This window comes from Mobula birostris, chromosome 4, assembly GCF_030028105.1.
Source record: "Mobula birostris isolate sMobBir1 chromosome 4, sMobBir1.hap1, whole genome shotgun sequence".
NCBI classification, from domain to species: domain Eukaryota; kingdom Metazoa; phylum Chordata; class Chondrichthyes; order Myliobatiformes; family Myliobatidae; genus Mobula; species Mobula birostris.
This window is the reverse complement of record NC_092373.1, coordinates 187,364,525-187,383,282: the sequence shown is the minus strand read 5'-3', so window position 1 is coordinate 187,383,282 and position 18,758 is coordinate 187,364,525. Positions and strand designations below refer to the sequence as shown.

Below are 18,758 nucleotides of genomic sequence, written 5' to 3'. Positions count from 1 at the left end.
AGACTCACAGGTGAAGTGTCGCCTCAGCTGAAAGGACTGGTTGGGTCCCTGGGTTTAGGGGTAGATAAAGCACTTGTTCCATTTGCAAGGATAAGATAAGTGCCAGAAGGGAGATCAGTGGGAAGAGATGAATGAACAAGGGATTCTCATAGGGAGCAATCCCTGCAGAAAGCAGAAACTGGTGGGGGGCGGGGAGGAGATGTGCTTGGCGGTGGGATCCCGTTGCAGATAGCGGAAGTTTCAGAGAATTATGTACAGTATGTGGAGGCTGGTAGGATGGTAGGTAAGGACAAGACTAACCCTATCCCTAAGTGGGGTGGCAGCAGGATGGGTGTGAAATGGAAGAGATGCAGTTGAGGGCAGCATTGATAGTGGAGGAAAGGAAGCCCCTTTCTTTGAAGAAGGAGGACTTCCCCTTCATTCTGGAATAAAAAGACTCATCCTGAGAGCAGATACAATAGAGATGGAGGAAATGAGAGAAAGGGAAGGTATTTTTGCAAGTAACAGGGTGGGAAGAGGTATAGTCCAGGTAGCTTTGAGAGCCAGTGAGTTTATAATGGACATAAGTAGATAAACTGTCTTCAAAGACAGAGACAGAGAGATCAAGAAAGGGGAAGGAGGTGTCGGAAATGGACCAGGTAAATTTGAGGGCAGGGTGGAAGTTGCAGGCAAAGCTAATGAAGTTGAATGAGTTCAACATGGGTGCAGGAAGGAGCACCAATGCAGTCATCGATGATGAGTTGAAAAAGTTCGGGAGTGATTCCAGTGTTGGCTTGGAACATAAGACTGTTTCACATAGCCGACAAAAAGGCAAGCATAGCTGGGACCCACACAAATACCTATGGTTACACCCTTCATTTGAAGGAAGTGGGAAGAGCCAAAGCTTCCTGTATATTGGTGAGATCTGACGTAGATTGGGAGACTGCTTCGCACCTACACTCTGTCTGCCAGAAAACTGGGATCTCCCAGTGGCCACCCATTTTAATTCCACTTCCCATTCGCAATCCCACATGTCAGTCCATGGCCTCCTTTACTATCGCGATGAGGCCACTCTCAGGCTGGAGGGAAAACATCCTATATTCCGTCTGGGTAGCCTCCAACCTGATGGCATGAACATGGATTTCTCAAACTTCTGGTAATGCCCCCATCCGCCCCTTCACCATTCCCCATTCCCTTTTCCCTTTCTCACTTTATCTCTTTACCTGCCTATCACCTCCCTCTGGTGCTCTTCCCCCTTTCCTTTTTTCCATGGCTTTCTGTCCTCTCCTATCAGATTCCCCCTTCTCCAGCCCTGTATCTCTTTCGACAATCAATTTCCCAGCTCTTTACTTCACCCCTTCGCTCCTTCCCAATTTCACCTATCACCTTGTGTTTCTTCCTCCCCTCCGCCACCTGACTCTAACTTCTCATCTTTTTTCTCCAGTCCTGATGAAGGGTCTCAGCCTGAAACATCGACTACACTCTGTTCTATAGATGCAAACCGGTCTGCTGAGTTCCCCCAGCATTGTGTTGTTTGGATTTCCAGCATCTGCAGATTTTTTCTTGTTTACATCCAAAGCACTGGAGAACAGCTGAATAGAACATCAGAACGTTACAAGATTTCAGGTAGGGGCACTGAAGTACTGAAGTCAAAAGCATTGAGAATTTCAAGTTTCTAGGAGTGATCATCATCATCGTCCTTGTCCAATCGTGATCAAGAAAGCTCATCAGCAGCTCTACTACCTCAGAAATCTAAGGAAATTTTGCCTGTCTCCTTTAATCTTTGCCAATTTTTATCAATGCACTAAAGGAAACACCTATTTAGATGCTTCTCAACTTGGTATGGTAACTTCTCTGCCGTGGCAACAAGAAACTGTAAAGAGTTGTGGGCACAGATCAGCACATCAAAGAAACCAGACCCTCACCCATGGGCACTGTCTAAACATCTTACTGCCTTAGTCAAACAGCCAGCATAATAAAAAATTCCACCCCATCCCCAGATATTCTTCCTTATTCTTCCTTCCCCGTGCTCACCCCAACCAGGCAGAGATACAAAAACCTGAAGGCACATACCACTAAGTTCAAGGACAGCTTCTATTCAATAAGACTATTGAATGGTCCCCAGTACAATAAGATGGACTCTTGACTTTGCTATTTACTTTGTAATGGTTCTTGGATCTTATTGCTCACTTACACGGCATTTTTTCTGCAACTGTAACACTTTTATTCAGCATTATTTCATTGTGTTTTTTTACCTCAATATACTGTGTAATAAATCAATCTGTATGAAAGGTATGCAATTTTTCATTGCACCTTAGTACATATGACAGTAATAAATCAATTAACCAGATATCAATTTAGTGTACAAAGGTTTGGTTAATCTGGATGACAGTGACCACATTCAGGCATTGTATCTTAAGAAGAAAATCTCATATACAGGAATCTATTTAGATCATAAGAGTCATGTCAGCTCAGAGGACAGCAACCCCTTTAGAACCTGGGCCTCCGTACCTCCCTCTGCAAATGGATCCTTGACTTCCTAAATGGAAGACCACAAACTATGCAGGTTGGAAATAACAATCAACACTGGCGCACTTCAAGGACGTGTGCTTAGCCCACGGCTCTACTCTTTCTACACCCATGACAGTGTGGCTAGGCACAACTCGAATGCCACCTTTAAATCTGCTGACGATACTATTGTTAGCAGAACCTCAGATAGTGACGCAAGGGCGTTCAGGAGCGAGATAAACCAGCTAGTTGAATGGTGTCACTGCTCCAAGATTGCTCTCAATGAATGTCAGAAAGACCAGAGAAATTATTGTGGACTTCAGAAAGACACAAACTAGTACTCATAGAGGGATCAGAAGTGGAGAGAGTGATCAATTTCAAATTCCTGGGTGTCAATATCTCTGAGGACCTAACTTGAACCCAACAAGTTGATGCAGCTACAAAGAAGGCAAATCAGTGACAATATTTCATTAGGAGTTTAAGGAGATTTTGTATGTCACCAAACCCACTCAAAAATTTCTACACATGTACCATGGAGAGCACTCTAACCAGCTGCATCACTGTCTGGTATGATGGTGGGGCGGGGGTGGGAAGGTCTACTGCACAGGATTGAAATAAGCTCCATCATGAGCAATAGCCTCTGTAGTATCTAAGACATCTTCACGGAGCGGTGCCTCAAAAAGGCAGCATCCAACCTTAAAGACCCCACCACCTAGGACATGTCCTCTTCTCATTGCTATCATCAGGAACAAAGTATAGAAGCCTAAGGGCACACACTCAACCATTCAAGAACAGCTTCTTCCCCTCTGCCATCCGATTTCTGAATGGACATTGAACCCAGGAACACTACCTCACTACTTTTTATTTCCTATTTTTGCACTACTTATTTAATTTAACTATTGACTATTAACTATTACAGTAAATATAATTCAGTTTTTTTCTCTCTATTATCATGTACTGTATTATGCAGCAGATGCAAAGTTAACAAATTTCACGTCACATGGCAGTGATATTAAACCTGATTCTGATTCCATTCCACCTATTTCACTTATTCTCTTTCACAAGCACCCATCAAGTCTATTTCAGATACTTTTTTTTCCATTAATCTATGATAAGCCATAATTTACCAGTCGCCAATTAACCTACCAGCATGAGGGAGAAAATCAGAGCAACTAGAAGAAATCCAAGCAATCACAGAGTAAATGTGCAAACCTGCACAGACAGTTATGTTTATTATTTATTGTTGTGTTTCTTATGTTATGATTGCACTGCTCCTGGGAAACGCTGTCTCATTCTGCCCTGCAGAGCTGATGTACGGTTAGAATGACAACAAAGTTTTTTGAATCTTGAATCTTGAATCTGGGATTAGGGCCTGTGAAATTGCTACTATATGTTGCTCATGGAGGGAATTCAGAACATTTTTTCCCAAAAATATTAACTGTTCGCTGGAATATCGAAAATCCGAAGATAATTTAAGTTTTTAAGATAGTAATAACACTTGGAAGGTGAATAGAGGGAAGTTTTTCCATTGGTTGGGAAATTTAGAACAGATAATAAAATTAGACCCAGACGTTTCAGGAAACACTTCTGCATTGAACAGTAGAAAGGGCTCAAGTGGCTAAATACCATATTCTTGTTCCAGTTAGCAAAAAACATTAAAGCATACTTATTCTAGTTATTACTGACGAAACAGAAGCTTCATTCAAGCAGTTTAATTATTCTACCAGGGACTTCTGCTGATGGAAGTTCATTGGCTGGTTCAAGAGTACAGATGAGACCCACACAATTCTTTTATCGAAAATTACTATTAAAGCTATTATTCTCAATAACAATAAAGAGAATACATGCATACTTTTGTTACATTAACCAGCAAGTTTTCCTATTGTGCTGCCAATGTTGAGACGGAGGATATGTTATTTTATAACACAGTGTAATAGGAAATAAAATTAATACTTCATTGGAAGTTCTTGTCATATTTTGGGGCTTTGGCATATTATACATCTGGGAAAACCAATATATCATGCCCCGTTGTGGATATATTTTAGCACAGTTACGGCAGCTTGAAGGAGCGGCGGTTAGTGCAGCTTCTAACTAAAACAACACAAATCAATACTGACTCTGGGAGCTTTCTGTATTGCGTTAGCTCACTTACCCCATGACTATATTGTTTTCTAATGGGCGTACTATTTTCTTCCATCAGCCTAACAACTGGTAATTAGCTGCTGTAAGTTACCCCGAAAATGTAGTCAAGTGATACACAGAATCTAAGGAGAAGTTGTTGGACACATGGAGGAGAATAAAACTTCATGGAAATAATGATATTTGCTCTCTTAGCATTAGCATGCACCCATTGGGCTGAATGTTCTCCTTCTATGTTGTAGAAATCAAAGACAGAAGCACATAATCTGGAACATTGCCGTCAGAATTCTAAGTATTCAGGTTTGGTCATTATGACTGACAATTCAAGCTGAGGTTCTACCCGCATAAATAAAGAAAATTCAATGATGATTGGAAGGCGAGCATCACCCTGCCATCTCCATTGCTTATCAATAAGTTAAATTATTACTCACATTATTGCATCAACTAACACCATAAAAACTGATTTGGTCATTCATTCTTCTGCAATATGTGAGACTTGGTTGTTTACAAAATAATAGATGCAATTATCCACATAATAACAATGACTCTGTGCTTTATTTAATTTAAACAAATTCCACTCTAATTCAAATAACATGAATCAGAACAGTCACAGTCTCCTTTGCTTGTGATGGCCTCTACACTAACAATGGTATCACTCTGTTTTTTATAACTTGACCCAGCACTAGTTCTATGTAAGCTTCTGAAAAAAGGCAGAAAGATCATAGCAAAGTTCATGGGGGTAAGCAGGATTGAGTGGAAACTCAGATCAGCTATGATCTTACTGAATGGCTGAGGAAGCTGGCAAAGCCTATTTCTGCACCTGTTTAAATTTATATTTACATTTAAGGAAGATAATTGATGAAGCTTTAGAAATAATTAATTCTCAACTTAATCCAACCTATTGGAAAAAGAGAGGCTGAGTTTGGGTCATTTTATGCTGCATCAAAATTTTAGTTCCCCTCACTCCATAATACATTGAGAATAAAATCAAACTTGGTGTAGATTTGATATAAACTTGGCCCATTCCCATCCAGTTCATAGCGAAGCTGTAGTTAGATTTAAACTGCTTACATCTCAGGTCTCTAGCCAGCATGGATCTCTGAGAAAGGACTGGAGACTGCTCAGTTGTGTGCCATTTTTTCTTGGATACAGTGTATATAAAGGGAGACAAAGCTAATCTGGTTAATTCAATCCCAATTGTTTAACGTCTGTGATGGAAAAACTGTTTAAAGGTTGAAATAACTATTGTCTGGTTAAAGTATTGCCCAGCAAAATAAAAGTAAATAAAGCGGTTGAATATATTCAGCAAGTGATTGATGACTAGAGAATTTAAGATAGAAAGTGAATTGTGAGTCCTAGTTTAGCACTGCCACAAAGTTAATTTATAGGTCGAGTCAGTGGTAAAGATGGCAAATGCAATCCTACCATTCATTTCAAGAAGACTAGAATACAAAAGCACAGCTGAGACTTTATAAAGCACAGGTCATACTGCATTTTGAATATTGTGAGCAATTTTGGGCCCCTTATCTAACGAAGGATATGCTGGCATTGGGTTTGGAAAAGGGTCACACAAGTGATTCTAAATATGACAGGCTTAATATAAAGTCATGAGTTCGAGCTCCAGCCAAGGCAACGTGTTGTGTCCTTGAGCAAGGCACTTAATCACACGGTGCTCTGCGACGACACTAGTGCCAAGCTGTATGGGTCCAAATGCCCTTCCTTTGGACAACATCGATGTCGTGGAGCGGGGACTTGCAGCATGGACAACTGCTGGTCTTCCATACCACCTTGCCCAGGCCTGCGCCCTGGAGAGTGAAGACTTTCCAGGCGCAGATCCATGGTCTCGCAAGACTAACGGATGCCTTAATATAAGAGGAGTGTTTGATGTCTCTTAGGGCATACTCGGTAGAGTTCGGAAGAATGAAAGGGGATGGGGTAATCTCATTAAAACCTATCAGATACTGAAACCTGGATAGAATGGATGTAGAGAGTTTGTTTTTATTAGTAGGAGAGTCTAGGATCCAAAAGCACAATCTCAGAATCAAGGAACATCCCTATAATACTCTTCCAAAGGTACTGGACTTGTAGTATCTTATATTGCCTATGTCCAACAGGGTCTTATGACCACAAGAAAAATGTTTAAGACACATAATTGTATCATTGGTTGGACCCAGTGAGGCTACTTTGTCCAACTGCTCCCAATCTACTGAAAGCAAATATTGATGGTTTGTTTATTGATTAGTAAGGGTGTTACGGTTAAGAGAGAAGGCAGGAGAGCAGGGTTAAAAAGAATAAATCAGACATGATGGGTCAAATGGCCTCACTGTGCTCTTTTATCTACCAGTATCCTATGGTATATTGAATCAGGCCTTGGACTGGAAATGAAATTAAAATTCATTTAGAAGACTGGGAGAAAAGGAGGAAAGAAGAGTTTTTCAGATATTTGGTCTATTGTCAATATTTTGAAATGACTACAAAAATAAATGCTGAAATCCAATGATGATAAAACACAAAAGGAATATATAATGTTGTAGAATATATAAGCTAAGTGATAATGATAAGCAACATACACAGAATGATGCAGGAATATTCAGGAATGGAAGAGAAGAGCGAAGATGCTAGAATAACAAGGTGGGAGAGGGGAAGGAGGATAGCTAGAAGGTAATAGGTGAAGCTAGATGTGTGAGAAAGATAAAGGGTTGGGAAGGAAGAAATCTGATCAGAGAGGAGAGTAGACCATCGGAGAAAGGGAAGGTGAGGCACCCAGGGAAGGGATAGTGAGATGCGAAGAGGAAGACGCCAGTGTGGGGAAGAAAAGAAGATCATAAGACCATAAAACATAGGAGCAGAATTAGGCCATCTGGCCCATTGAGTCTGCTCCATCATTCAATCATGACTGATCCTTTTTTTCTCTCCTCCTCAACGCCAGCTAAGGCCTTCTCCCTGTAATCTTTGATACTCTGTCCAGTCAAGAACCTATCAATCTCTGCCTTAAGTACACCCAACAACCTAGCCTCCACAGCTGCATGTAGCAACAAATTCCACAAATTCACCACCCTTTTGCTAAAGAAATTTCTCTGCATCCTTGTTTTGATAGGGTGCTCCTTTGTCCTGGAGGGGGAGAGAAATACACTTTTAATCAGAAGGAGAAATCAATATTCATGCCATCAGATGGGAGGCTACCAAGAGGGAATATAAACCTGAGGGTGACTTCATCCGTAGATTGACATATTAAAATGGGAATGGGAATTAAAATGTTTGGCCACCGGGAAGGTTTTGCTTTTGGCGGATGGAGCGGAGAAGCTTGACGTAACGGTTCTCCCTAATTTATGACAGATCTCACCAATATAGAGGACGCTGAATTGGGAGCACCAGATACAACAGATGACCCCAGTCTTCCCTCATCTGGAAGGACTGTTTGGGGCCCTCAATGGAGGTGAGAAGGGGAGGTGAATGGCCGGTGAAGCACTTTGGCCACTTGCTGGGTTATACGCCAGGTGGGAGACTATTGGGGAGAGACAAATACACAAGGGAATCATGGAGGAAGTGATCCCTGTGGAAAGTGGAGAGTGAAGAGTGGTGGAGATAAAGATGTGTTTGGTGATGGGATCCCTTTGTAGTAGGTGGAAGTTACGAAGAATGGTACGTTGGATGTAGTAGCTCATGGGGTGGTAGGAAAGGATAAGGCGAATTCTATCACTGTAAAGGCGAATGGAAAAAGGGGTGAGTGTAAATGTCAAGGAAAATGGAGGAGATGTGTGTTAGAGCAGCATCAGTGGAGGAGGAAGGGAACCCTGCTCTTTGTAGAAAGAAGACATCTCTGATGTCCTACAAAGGGATACCCTCATACTGGGAACAGATCTGGTGGACATGAAGGAACTGAGAAAAAGCAAATATCTTTTTCACAGGAGATAGGGTGTGAGGAGGTATAGTCAAAATAGCTGTGGGAATCAGTAGGTTCATACCATTTGTTGGTCAATAGTTTGTCTCCAGAGATGGAGACAGAGAGGTAAGAAAGGGAAAACTTCAGCAAGCTAGACAAAATTCATAACAGTTTGACCAGAACACTTGGTAAACGGGAGTTTGCTGAACTTCACATTAAAAAGACATGTTTTTGTTGAAGTTTTTTTCTGCTATATGAGATTGATATTTTAGTGTAGATTAGTGCAAAGTTAGAACAGCCTTGACCACTGACTGAGTTGAGGCATGAAATAGATTGCTAATGTACATGTTGCATAAATTCTAACATTACAGCAGACTTTTTACACAGAACATCAGCATGAACCAGACTCTGTCTAACCTAAAATACTGTGACTATATCTGTGGTTTTTCACAAAACAGTATATCATCACATCGCAACCTTCAGATAAACTGGAAGTACAAAGGGTTATGTTACTAACTTCTAGAAATCTAGAAAAACCTGACGAGCATACTGATATACGTCCTTGATATATTCACCTTAAATACAAAAATGATACCTTAACTGGTGCCACAATTGCTGTTTAATTTTATGTAAACACAAAATGTTATAAAATATTAAAATACTTTCTTCCTGAACCAAGCTACAAAATTCATTTCCATTGAATGGATTTAAGGCATAACTTCACCAAAATTATATGGCAGTAATTCATCTTGTCTACCTAACTATCTTTTCACCATCATAGGTCTGAAACCAATAAGTGAAAATATGAATGGAGAAAAGAACAGATTCCGACAATGGAATACAAATTGGAGAGATTCCTTGAGCAAACAGAGGGTATCTGAAAGCACTATCAAGCAGGAATAGCCTGAAACACTGCTTTTAACTCAGGGTGAGTGCAGGACCACAAAGTGAAGCCAAAAGCACTATGACTGACATCCCTTGAACTCATCAATTATCTAAAGGTGATAGGCTGTCAGGTACCCAAGCTAATGGTCTCTACTAGTGATGTAAGTGGATCCTGTTTGTGAGGGGGTGGTTGGCTAGGGCAAGGATCACTGCTATCACAGTGAGATGGAGCTGGGGGTGGAAACAAGTACCTAGATAATTAACTGATGCCTTGACCCACTTAGGCTTTTGCCCAGAGTGCCAGAATTGTTGAATGCCACTGCCACCACATACTAAACTGATGCTATGGAGGTAAATTAGCACTGAAGTTTCAGTTGTGCCTTGAGAACTCAACATCAGAATCAGTTGTGGTTTAAAACATGCCCATAACTTTGATACATAGTCCATATTGTGTACAATTCTGGTCACCGAATTATAGGAAAGATGACAACAAAATAGAGAGAGTATAGAGAAGATTTACTAGAATGTTACCTGGGTTTCATTACCGAAGTTACAGAGAAAGGTTGAACAGGTTGGGTCTTTATTCTTTGGAGCGTAGAAGGTTGAGGGGGGACTTGATAGAGGTATTTAAAATTATGAGGGGGATAGATAGAGTTGACGTGGATAGGCTTTTTCCATTGAGAGTGGGGGAGATTCAAACAAGAGGACATAAGTTGAGAGCGAAAGGGCAAAAGCTTAGGGGTAACATGAGGGGGAACTTCTTTACTCAGAGAGTGGTAGCTGTGTGGAATGAGCTTCCAGCAGAAGTGGTTGAGGTAGGTTCGATATTGTCATTTAAAGTTAAATTGGATAGCTATATGGACAGGAAAGGAATGGAGGGTTATGGGCTGAGTGCAGGTCGGTGGGACTAGGTGAGAGTAAGCTTTCGGCACGGACTAGAAGGGCCAAGATGGCCTGTTTCTGTGCTATAATTGTTATATGGCTATATGTGCACCATATAAAGAGGAAGAAGATGGCAAAACAACGCAGTGTGTGCGGCCGCTCTGAAATGATATCGTATTTGTAAGTAGGTACCGTGAACAATCCTGATTTGATGGAGACAGACGTGAGAAGCACGGAGGAACATCTGGAGAAACGTCTGAAGTGCCTGCTTCACTTCCGTTGCTACTGTGCGATTGAGAATCTCCAGAGGGGAAGGCCCCAAATCCTCGGCTTTGCCTATTGCCTGTTTCCAGGGCTGGGGTCGAAGCACTCGGGAGAGGTGGTGCTCGGTGTCGGAGGGCTGGTTGGAGGCTCGAAGTTTTCGGGCGGACTCAAGAGTCGGCTGTGATCGGGTGCTTCCAGGGTGCTGCATTGGCAAGTTTCTGGTGCTGGAAGTTCATGGCAGGAAGAGTTTTCTTCCTTCAACCATCTGCGTGAGATGATCGGACTTTCAAGAGACTTTGAGACTTTTTTTTACTGTGCCCATGGTCTGTTCTTTATCAAATTACGGTATTGCTTTGCACTGTTGTAACTATATGTTATAATCATGAGGGTTTTGTCAGTTTATTTAGTCTTGGTTTGTCTTGTGTTTCTGTGATATCATTCTGGAGGAACATTGTATTATTTCTTAATGCATGCATTACTAAATGACAATAAAAGAGGACTGCGTGTCCTCATAATCTAATCATTTATAGCCATGTTGACTATGTTCCAAACTCCCAAGAGGAGGAAGAGGAATTTAAATCTGGGGATTTATGATGAATCTCTGGATTAAGAGTCTGTAAGTAAACTTAATTTCTGTGTACATTGTGATGATACCAGGTACCACTGGTATTGAATATAACATTCTAAATGGGGGAAAGGTTATAGCAATAGCAACAGATGAACTTACAAAAGTTGATTGGAAGAAGCAGTTTGCAGGTAAAGGGATATTTGGCAAATGTGAACTTAAACATGAGATAGCAGGAGTTCAGGGCCAGTAAGTACCTTTTAAAGTGAAGGGCAATGCTGACAGGATTAGGGAACCTAAGAGATATTGAGAGTCTAATCAAGAAAAATAAGACAATACAAGTATATGTCAGTTAGAGGCAGTTGGGATCAAGTGAGAGCCTTAAAGAACATAAAGGAAGTAAGGATACATTTAAGAAGGAAGTTGGGGGGGGGGGGGTGAGGACATGAGAAATCCCTGGCAGATTAGGTAAAGGAGAATCCTGAATGATTCTGTAAATACAGTATATTAAATGGAGTAGGGTAACCAGGAAGAGAATAGGTCCTCTTAAGGATCACTATGATAATTAATCTGTGAGCTATTGGAAATGATTGTGGTTTTAAACAAATACTTCACATCTGTATTTATCAACGAGCATAGAAGTAAGTAAGTTTAGAGGAGGGATCAGTCAAATCTTGGAGGATATCAATATTACTGAGGGTAGCAGACACCAACAGAATCAACAAACTCATACGTATGGCTAGTGATGTTATGGGGATGGAACTGGACTCTCTGAAAAGAGGATGCTGTCCAAGTTGCATGCCATCTTGGACAATGTCTCCCATCCACTACATAATGTACTGGTTGGGCACAGGAGTACATTCAGCCAGAGGCTCATTCCACCGAGATGCAACACAGAGCGTCATAGGAAGTCATTCCTGCCTGTGGCCATCAAACTCTACAACTCCTCCCTAGGAGGGTCAGACACTCTGAACCAATAGGCTGGTCCTGGACTTATTCCCTGGCATAATTTACATATTACTATTTAACTATTTATGGTTTTATTACTATTTAATTATTTATGGTGCAACTGTAACGAAAACCAATTTCCCCCGGGATCAATAAAGTATGACTATGACTATGACTATGACTACAACTATTACAAAGGAGGAGGTGCTGGAGATCGTGAAACTCATAAAGGTGAATAACATCTCAGGATCTGACCAGGTGTATCCTCAGATGTTATGGGAAGCAAGCAAGCAATTTCTGAGGCAAAGAGTTTTGAATCTTTGCTGGATATCATGAGACAGGGGGACAGCTAATGTTGTGCCTTAGGAAGATAAACCGGGGAACTGCAGACTGCTGTCTTATATTAATGATGCGAAAGTTATCTGAGGGGATTTTAAGGAATATATTTTTTACCCAGAGTAACTGGCATCTAGCCAGAGGTGGTGGTGGAGGTAGAATAGCAAGAGGCACCTGGGCAGAAACTTGAATAAGAGAGGCATAGAAGGATATGGGATGAATGTAGGCAAGTGGCAAGTGGTGTAATTGGGCATGATGGTCAACACAGATCAAAGGAGTTGTTGATACATTGGACAATTCCATGTCACTTGAATTATTGTCATTAAGAAAAATTGTGTTTTGGGATAAATAACACTTCCATAGTTGTTGCATTTTGTCGAAGATAGCTGGTGAATACACAACTTGATTTTATGTAGCAAACACAGAAAATGCTAGAAATACTCAGCAGGTCAAGCAGAATTGGTGGATAAAGAATCCTGGTTAATGTTTCATGGTGAGAACTCTAAATATTTTGACTTACTTCATATTCTAGATGGCGGAAGCTCTTTTGAAATGTTGTAGTGAAAAGGTGCCTTAGCTAGTTATGAACACTGCAGGACATTGGCCAAGGTTTTAGTTTTAAGTAATCAGTATCTTCACAGCTCCTGCATCATGGGTTGAATCTTGATTGCCAGTGCTGTCGGTGCGAAGTTTGCAAGTCCTTCCTGTAACCACATAGATTTCCTCCACTTTCTCCAATTCTAAAACTGCAGGACTAACTGGCCTCTGTAGAAATTGTCCCTAGTATGTAGGTGCATGGAAGAATAGGGAGAGGGGTGGAGTTTCTGGGAATGTGATGAAAATTGAAAAAAAAATCTCATTGGGATTGGTGTACATGGGTGCTCAAGAGTTGGCAGACCGGAGTTTGACTGACTGTATGGGCAAACTGTTGGAAACGCTCAACTCCCTCAACACATTTTGTTTGATTTCAGATTTTCAACATCTTCAGTATTTTTGTTTTGTTTAAGTTGAGAGGTGGGGGTAATTAAAGGCAAAACTCCACTACTGCCCTTTGCTTGTCTGTTTAATGCCACTGATTATTTTACAGCAACGTGAAGGGCATTCAGAGGAAGGGTACAGATTTTATGCTCAGTTCTTTGGAGCGTAACTTCAGCCTCAGAGACGTGAGTGTAACCAAATCCCTGGATGACATCTTGAGAGCAGAAGAATGTATCTTGGTTGTGCGTGCATTCCCATCCAGAAAAGAGGAAAAGGAGCAGAAATATCATTGTTTTCCAAATATACTAAGGTGAAATAGCAACAGTATAAAAGCATAAGAAGACAAATGTTTTATTTAAAATATGGTAAAACTCCTCTTTCTTATTGTCTTTGATAACATTTAAGGTGAAACTGGTATAGGTCAACACCACAGAGAAATGACTGGATGCGATCTGTTTCCAAACTCATGGTTTCTTACCTGAGGAACCACTATAGATAATCGATGGAGATGTCTTCAGAAGTGAATAACCATTTAGGGCAGACAACGGAAAACCGACAATGCCCCTTGAAGGAACATGAAGACGTGTTTGTTTGTGCTGCGAGATTTCATTGTTTCTTAGTTCAGCATTATGCACCTGTTTCACTCTGCCATTAACTAAATTGTAGTTGTTTATGCCAATGACATGCACGGCAATGACCGTCCATAATTGAGGTGGCATTAGAAAATATAGTGAGTCAAAGCAGCTACTGCTTTGACTCGTTCCAAGTGTATTAGAAAAGGTCCTCGTGTATACTGACAGGCATCTTTTATGATCCTTGCATGACCGAGGATCCGCAATTATCAGCTTCTCTTACTGCACTCATTTGAATAGACTGTTTGAATTGTACGAGGAAAATATTTTATCATCAAGGTTAGTGACCTATTGGATATTTCCCCCGCGTGGTCCACTGCTGCCGCAAGAACTGACCACTTCCATCGCTCTCGCCATTCGACTGTACGGAGCACGATGAGACAGGAAACCACGGGGAGCTGGGCCTATCATTTACTGGGTAATCAGTATCCTGCCTTCAGGGGTTAATTCGGTTTTTAAATTACGAAATCAGTCTTGACCGAGTAAAATTTAAAAAAAAACTCAGCCAGGAATTGGTAAATGATTTGCACCATGTACAGTGCGAGTTACAGCTGCACTGCACTTTGCATAAGCTCCTTACTTTTACAGAATGTTACATTCATTAAGTCCGAACCAAACACAACCCACAACAATCCGGCGGGGGGATCTTTTCCCTCTTGCAGGAAGCAATGTCTCGCTCCGCCGGATTCTCTCTGCTACTCTAAGTGCACAGGAGTACACTTACATTGGTCAATGTGTACGAAAGATATAATGCTCTCTGTATGGTTGCAGGGAAAATACTATCCGTTTCTGCTCCATTAAAACGCTGCTTTATGCCCACCCCTTTCAATCTGACCATGTTTGACATACCACTGGGAAGTCTGAACGATCATGAGTGGCTTACGACACTCTGTCAACACTCAGCACGTCTGGCCGCTCTCGCAGTGCAGTACTCTGTTAAAGGGAGGCGAGCCTTGCTCCGCGATCCATCTTGCTCTGAGCATCACCTAACAAGCAAAGTGTACCGGCGGCGGCGGCGGCAGCAGCAGCTGCTGCTGCTCGGTGCCTGGATAAGCGGATGCAATCCGTACTGGCTTGTCTGCGTTGATTAAGGGTCACACTGGTCAGTGGTCATTTCAAGTCATGGGATGGTAATTCAGACTGACGGATCCGGACGAATTGCTAACGGGAAAAGAAAGAGTTTTGGGCAACGGGATCACATGCGGCCGGGAGGGAGGTCGAGAGGCAGTAAAAGGCAGCAGCTGTATAAAAAGCCTGGGAACTTAAAGATTGCACAAGTCGGCTGGAGCTCCGAGTTGGGGAGATCTCGTCTGCTTCGGCTCTTTCGCAGCGAGACACAGACCGAGGTATTATGAGCCAGAGAGCAAGCGAGAAAACACTGGATTCGCACTAGGGTTTTTCTTTAATTGCACTGCCTACAACATAACTAGAGTGGACAAAATAATACCGAGTGGCTGAATGGAGCCTGTCACCGTGTGGAATAGGATGGGTAAGATTATTTTCGTTTGCATCCTTTCACTAAGCAATCGCCTTGCAGCCTCTACGATGAAAAAGATCAATTGATACTTAGATATCTTTTTTTCTTCTTTTCTTTCAAACTTCTTCAAACTCAACACTGGATGTCTTTGAGGCAGGAGATCCTCCTGTTCGTGTCAGGAAAAAAAAAACAACCCAAGGCACTTGGTTCAAAGCTGCAAAATCAAAAATGATGTAAAAACTTTGGCGATTAGGAAGACATCGTCAGCTTAAAGGAGAATCAGGAAAGCCCGGCGAGCGACTGGAGGTACAATCCTTGCTCATGGATTTCCTTCTTGTGGGTCTCAGTCTGCACTGGCTCCTGAAAAAGCCTTCAGCGTCGGTTGTGTGTGTCCTCGGCGCGTTGTTGGAAATGTTGCCCGCCGTTGACAGCCTGTGCGCTCAGCAGTGCCGCTGCGACGGGAAGCTGGTGTATTGCGAGTCGCAGAGCCTGAGCGAAATGCCGCGCAACCTGTCGGGGGTGCAGGGTCTGTCGCTCCGCTACAACAGCCTGTCCGAGCTGCACGACGACCAGTTCGCCGGCTTGCTGCAGCTTACCTGGCTCTACCTCGACCACAATCACATCTACTCGGTGGAAGCGAATGCCTTCCGGGGGCTGCGCCGGCTCAAGGAGTTGGTGCTCAGCTCCAACAAGATCACCCAGTTGCCCAACGCCACTTTCAGGCCCATGCCAAACCTTCGGCACGTGCAGCTGTCCTACAACAATCTGCAGGCTCTGGAGCCCGACCTCTTCCATGGGCTGCGCAAGCTGCAAACGCTGCACCTAAGGTCGAATGCACTGAAGTTCATACCGGTCCGGATCTTCCAGGACTGTCGCAGCCTGGAGTTTCTGGACGTCGGATATAATCAGCTGCAAAGCCTAGCGCGGAACGCGTTCGCGGGCTTGTTGAAACTAACTGAACTCCACTTGGAGCACAATGATTTGGTAAAAGTAAACTTTGCTCACTTCCCACGGCTGCTCTCTCTGAGAACCCTCTACATGCAGTGGAACAAAGTCAGCTTTGTGGTGAATTCTTTAGACTGGACTTGGAACCATCTAGAAAAACTAGACCTCTCTGGGAATGAGATTGCATTTATTGAGTCTTATGCCTTTGAAGTTGTGCCTAACCTCAAAATACTTCAGTTGGATTCAAACCGTCTCACAACCATTGAGCAGCCAATTCTGGACTCTTGGAAATCTCTAACTAGCATCAGCCTTTCTGGGAACAGCTGGGAATGCAATCGGAATATATGTGCTTTGGCCACCTGGCTAAGCAATTTTAAGGGACACCACGAAGGGAGTCTATTGTGTGCCAGCCCTGTCCACACCCAGGGCGAAGAGGTACTAGACGCCGTGCATGGTTTTCACATATGTGACGACCCGGTGACAAGCACGGCGACAGTATCAGGCAGCACCAGCGTGGCGGAGACAGACCAAGATATGACAGCAATCAGAGATGCCTCCAGCATGTATGCCACGCAGGATACAACGGGAGTAAGAACGACTGAATTAATCAGTGTCACCGGTGTGCTTTCTCACGATCAACAGGAAAACACTATTCATGTTCACAAAGTAATCACGGGCACTATGGCGCTGCTCTTCTCCTTTCTGATAGTGGTGCTGGTGCTCTACGTGTCGTGGAAGTGCTTTCCCGCCGGCCTGAGGCACTTGAGACAGTGCTTCGTGACACAGCGCCGCAAGCAGAAACAGCAACAAACTATGCATCAGATGGCTGCCATGTCCACACAGGAATACTACGTGGACTACAAACCCAATCACATTGAGGGGGCTCTGGTGATCATCAATGATTACGGATCGTGTTCTTGTCACCAACAGCCAGCCAGGGAATGTGAAGTGTGATTTTGTTCTCCCATCCCCCAACTGGAGGTACAACACACTGCTTGAGGGCATACTGCAGCCGGTGACTGAGTGTGAATGAATTACACTGTACTGATTCCACGAAACACTGCACCGGTCTCTTTCAGAATTCCAAACAATATTTAAGCTTCAACGCGTCTTTAAAATCTTTCAAACATCCTCTGTTCAACTGTCATTTCAAATTTGTAAAGGATAAAAAAAAATGTATATGTAACTTCCCACCAGTCTCTTATGATATTAAGTCCACCTGTAAGGTCTGGGAATAAGAGGGAGTACTCGGCTCGTCAATGATGTAAGTTAATCAATTTTGTAAACTATCCTGATTTAAATAAATATTTTAAAAAATGTTTTTGCAGCATCGGAGTCGAGATTAATAGCAACATGCGGCAACGTGCGAGGAAAAAGATCTTTCCATTGGTGATTTATTTTCTCTTTCAATTCATTGAAACAATCAACCGCTTTCTTTCAGTACGTGAAACAAAGCCCCGGATTTCGTGCGGGGCGAGCGCAGTACGGCAAATCCTACAACACTCTAACCATAACTGTGCGAGGTTAATAATTAACAGCGCAGGGGTATGTATGATGGGGTACAGGTCCTTATATCGAGGAGTGTGTCATTGGAAACTCCGCTGCTTACGGCCAAGGCAGAGCAGAAGGCAGAAAGCAGTAATGATGCCTTGCTGCAGTTTCCAGCTCGCTTCTACTAACAGTTCAGGGAATTCAAAACGCCGAGTCTCTAGACAGCAACAGAAGGGATAGAATAAATAAATTGTCTAACATAAGTAGGAAAAAAGGAAGTGATGGTATGAAATGTGAAGGTATTTTTTTATCTTGGGTTGGGAGATCATTGCAATTATAAATCAGCAGGATTTCAGTAAGTGCACAAGTATTAACTACGCGGCTGCTGTTACTTTATTGAAGACAAAACATTCTATACTGATTTCAATTAGATATACTGTAAAATATATTTTTCTCCATTTTATTTTCACATAATTATAATAAAAATTGTATTTCGACCCTTCAACAAAGTTCTTGAAATCAAATCCGATATTTTAAAACTTTTTAAAGTTAGAACCATGCAAATTTCAAATAATTTCATAAACAAATATTTCGGGACGAAAATGGTTAAAATTATGCTGCTTTCATTCTCAATGGCTTTACCCTCATTTCCTGTCTCGGTCTTCATCTATTTTACTTCATGTATTTTTTCTCATCTGATTTCTGATGAAATCTTCCAATTTCTCGTTAACAGACGTGAGAATATTTCATTTCCACCAGCTTCAACATGCCAAACAGTCCAGTTCCTGGAGCCAACCTTCTCTCCCTTTCAGGCTGAAGCCATTCAGAGAACTAGCGGCTGACACT

General features: G+C 42.3%; 2 protein-coding genes across 4 annotated transcripts in view; one reads left to right on the top strand and one right to left on the bottom strand.

Moving 5' to 3' along the window:
• Positions 1-18,758, bottom strand: part of ctnna2 (catenin (cadherin-associated protein), alpha 2) — a 1,304,830-nt gene that overhangs the window by 862,630 nt on the left and 423,442 nt on the right. The window lies entirely within an intron of this gene.
• Positions 14,921-17,708, top strand: lrrtm1 (leucine rich repeat transmembrane neuronal 1). Of its 2 annotated transcripts, none has more exons than XM_072254799.1 (2): positions 14,921-15,488; positions 15,634-17,708. In XM_072254799.1, exon 2 carries the CDS (start codon positions 15,798-15,800, stop codon positions 17,373-17,375), a length of 1,578 nt encoding a protein of 525 aa, XP_072110900.1. In that variant the 5' UTR covers positions 14,921-15,488; positions 15,634-15,797; the 3' UTR covers positions 17,376-17,708. The 2 variants fall into 2 exon arrangements, with proteins under 2 accessions (XP_072110900.1, XP_072110899.1); XM_072254798.1 differs by having other exon boundaries at positions 15,630-17,708.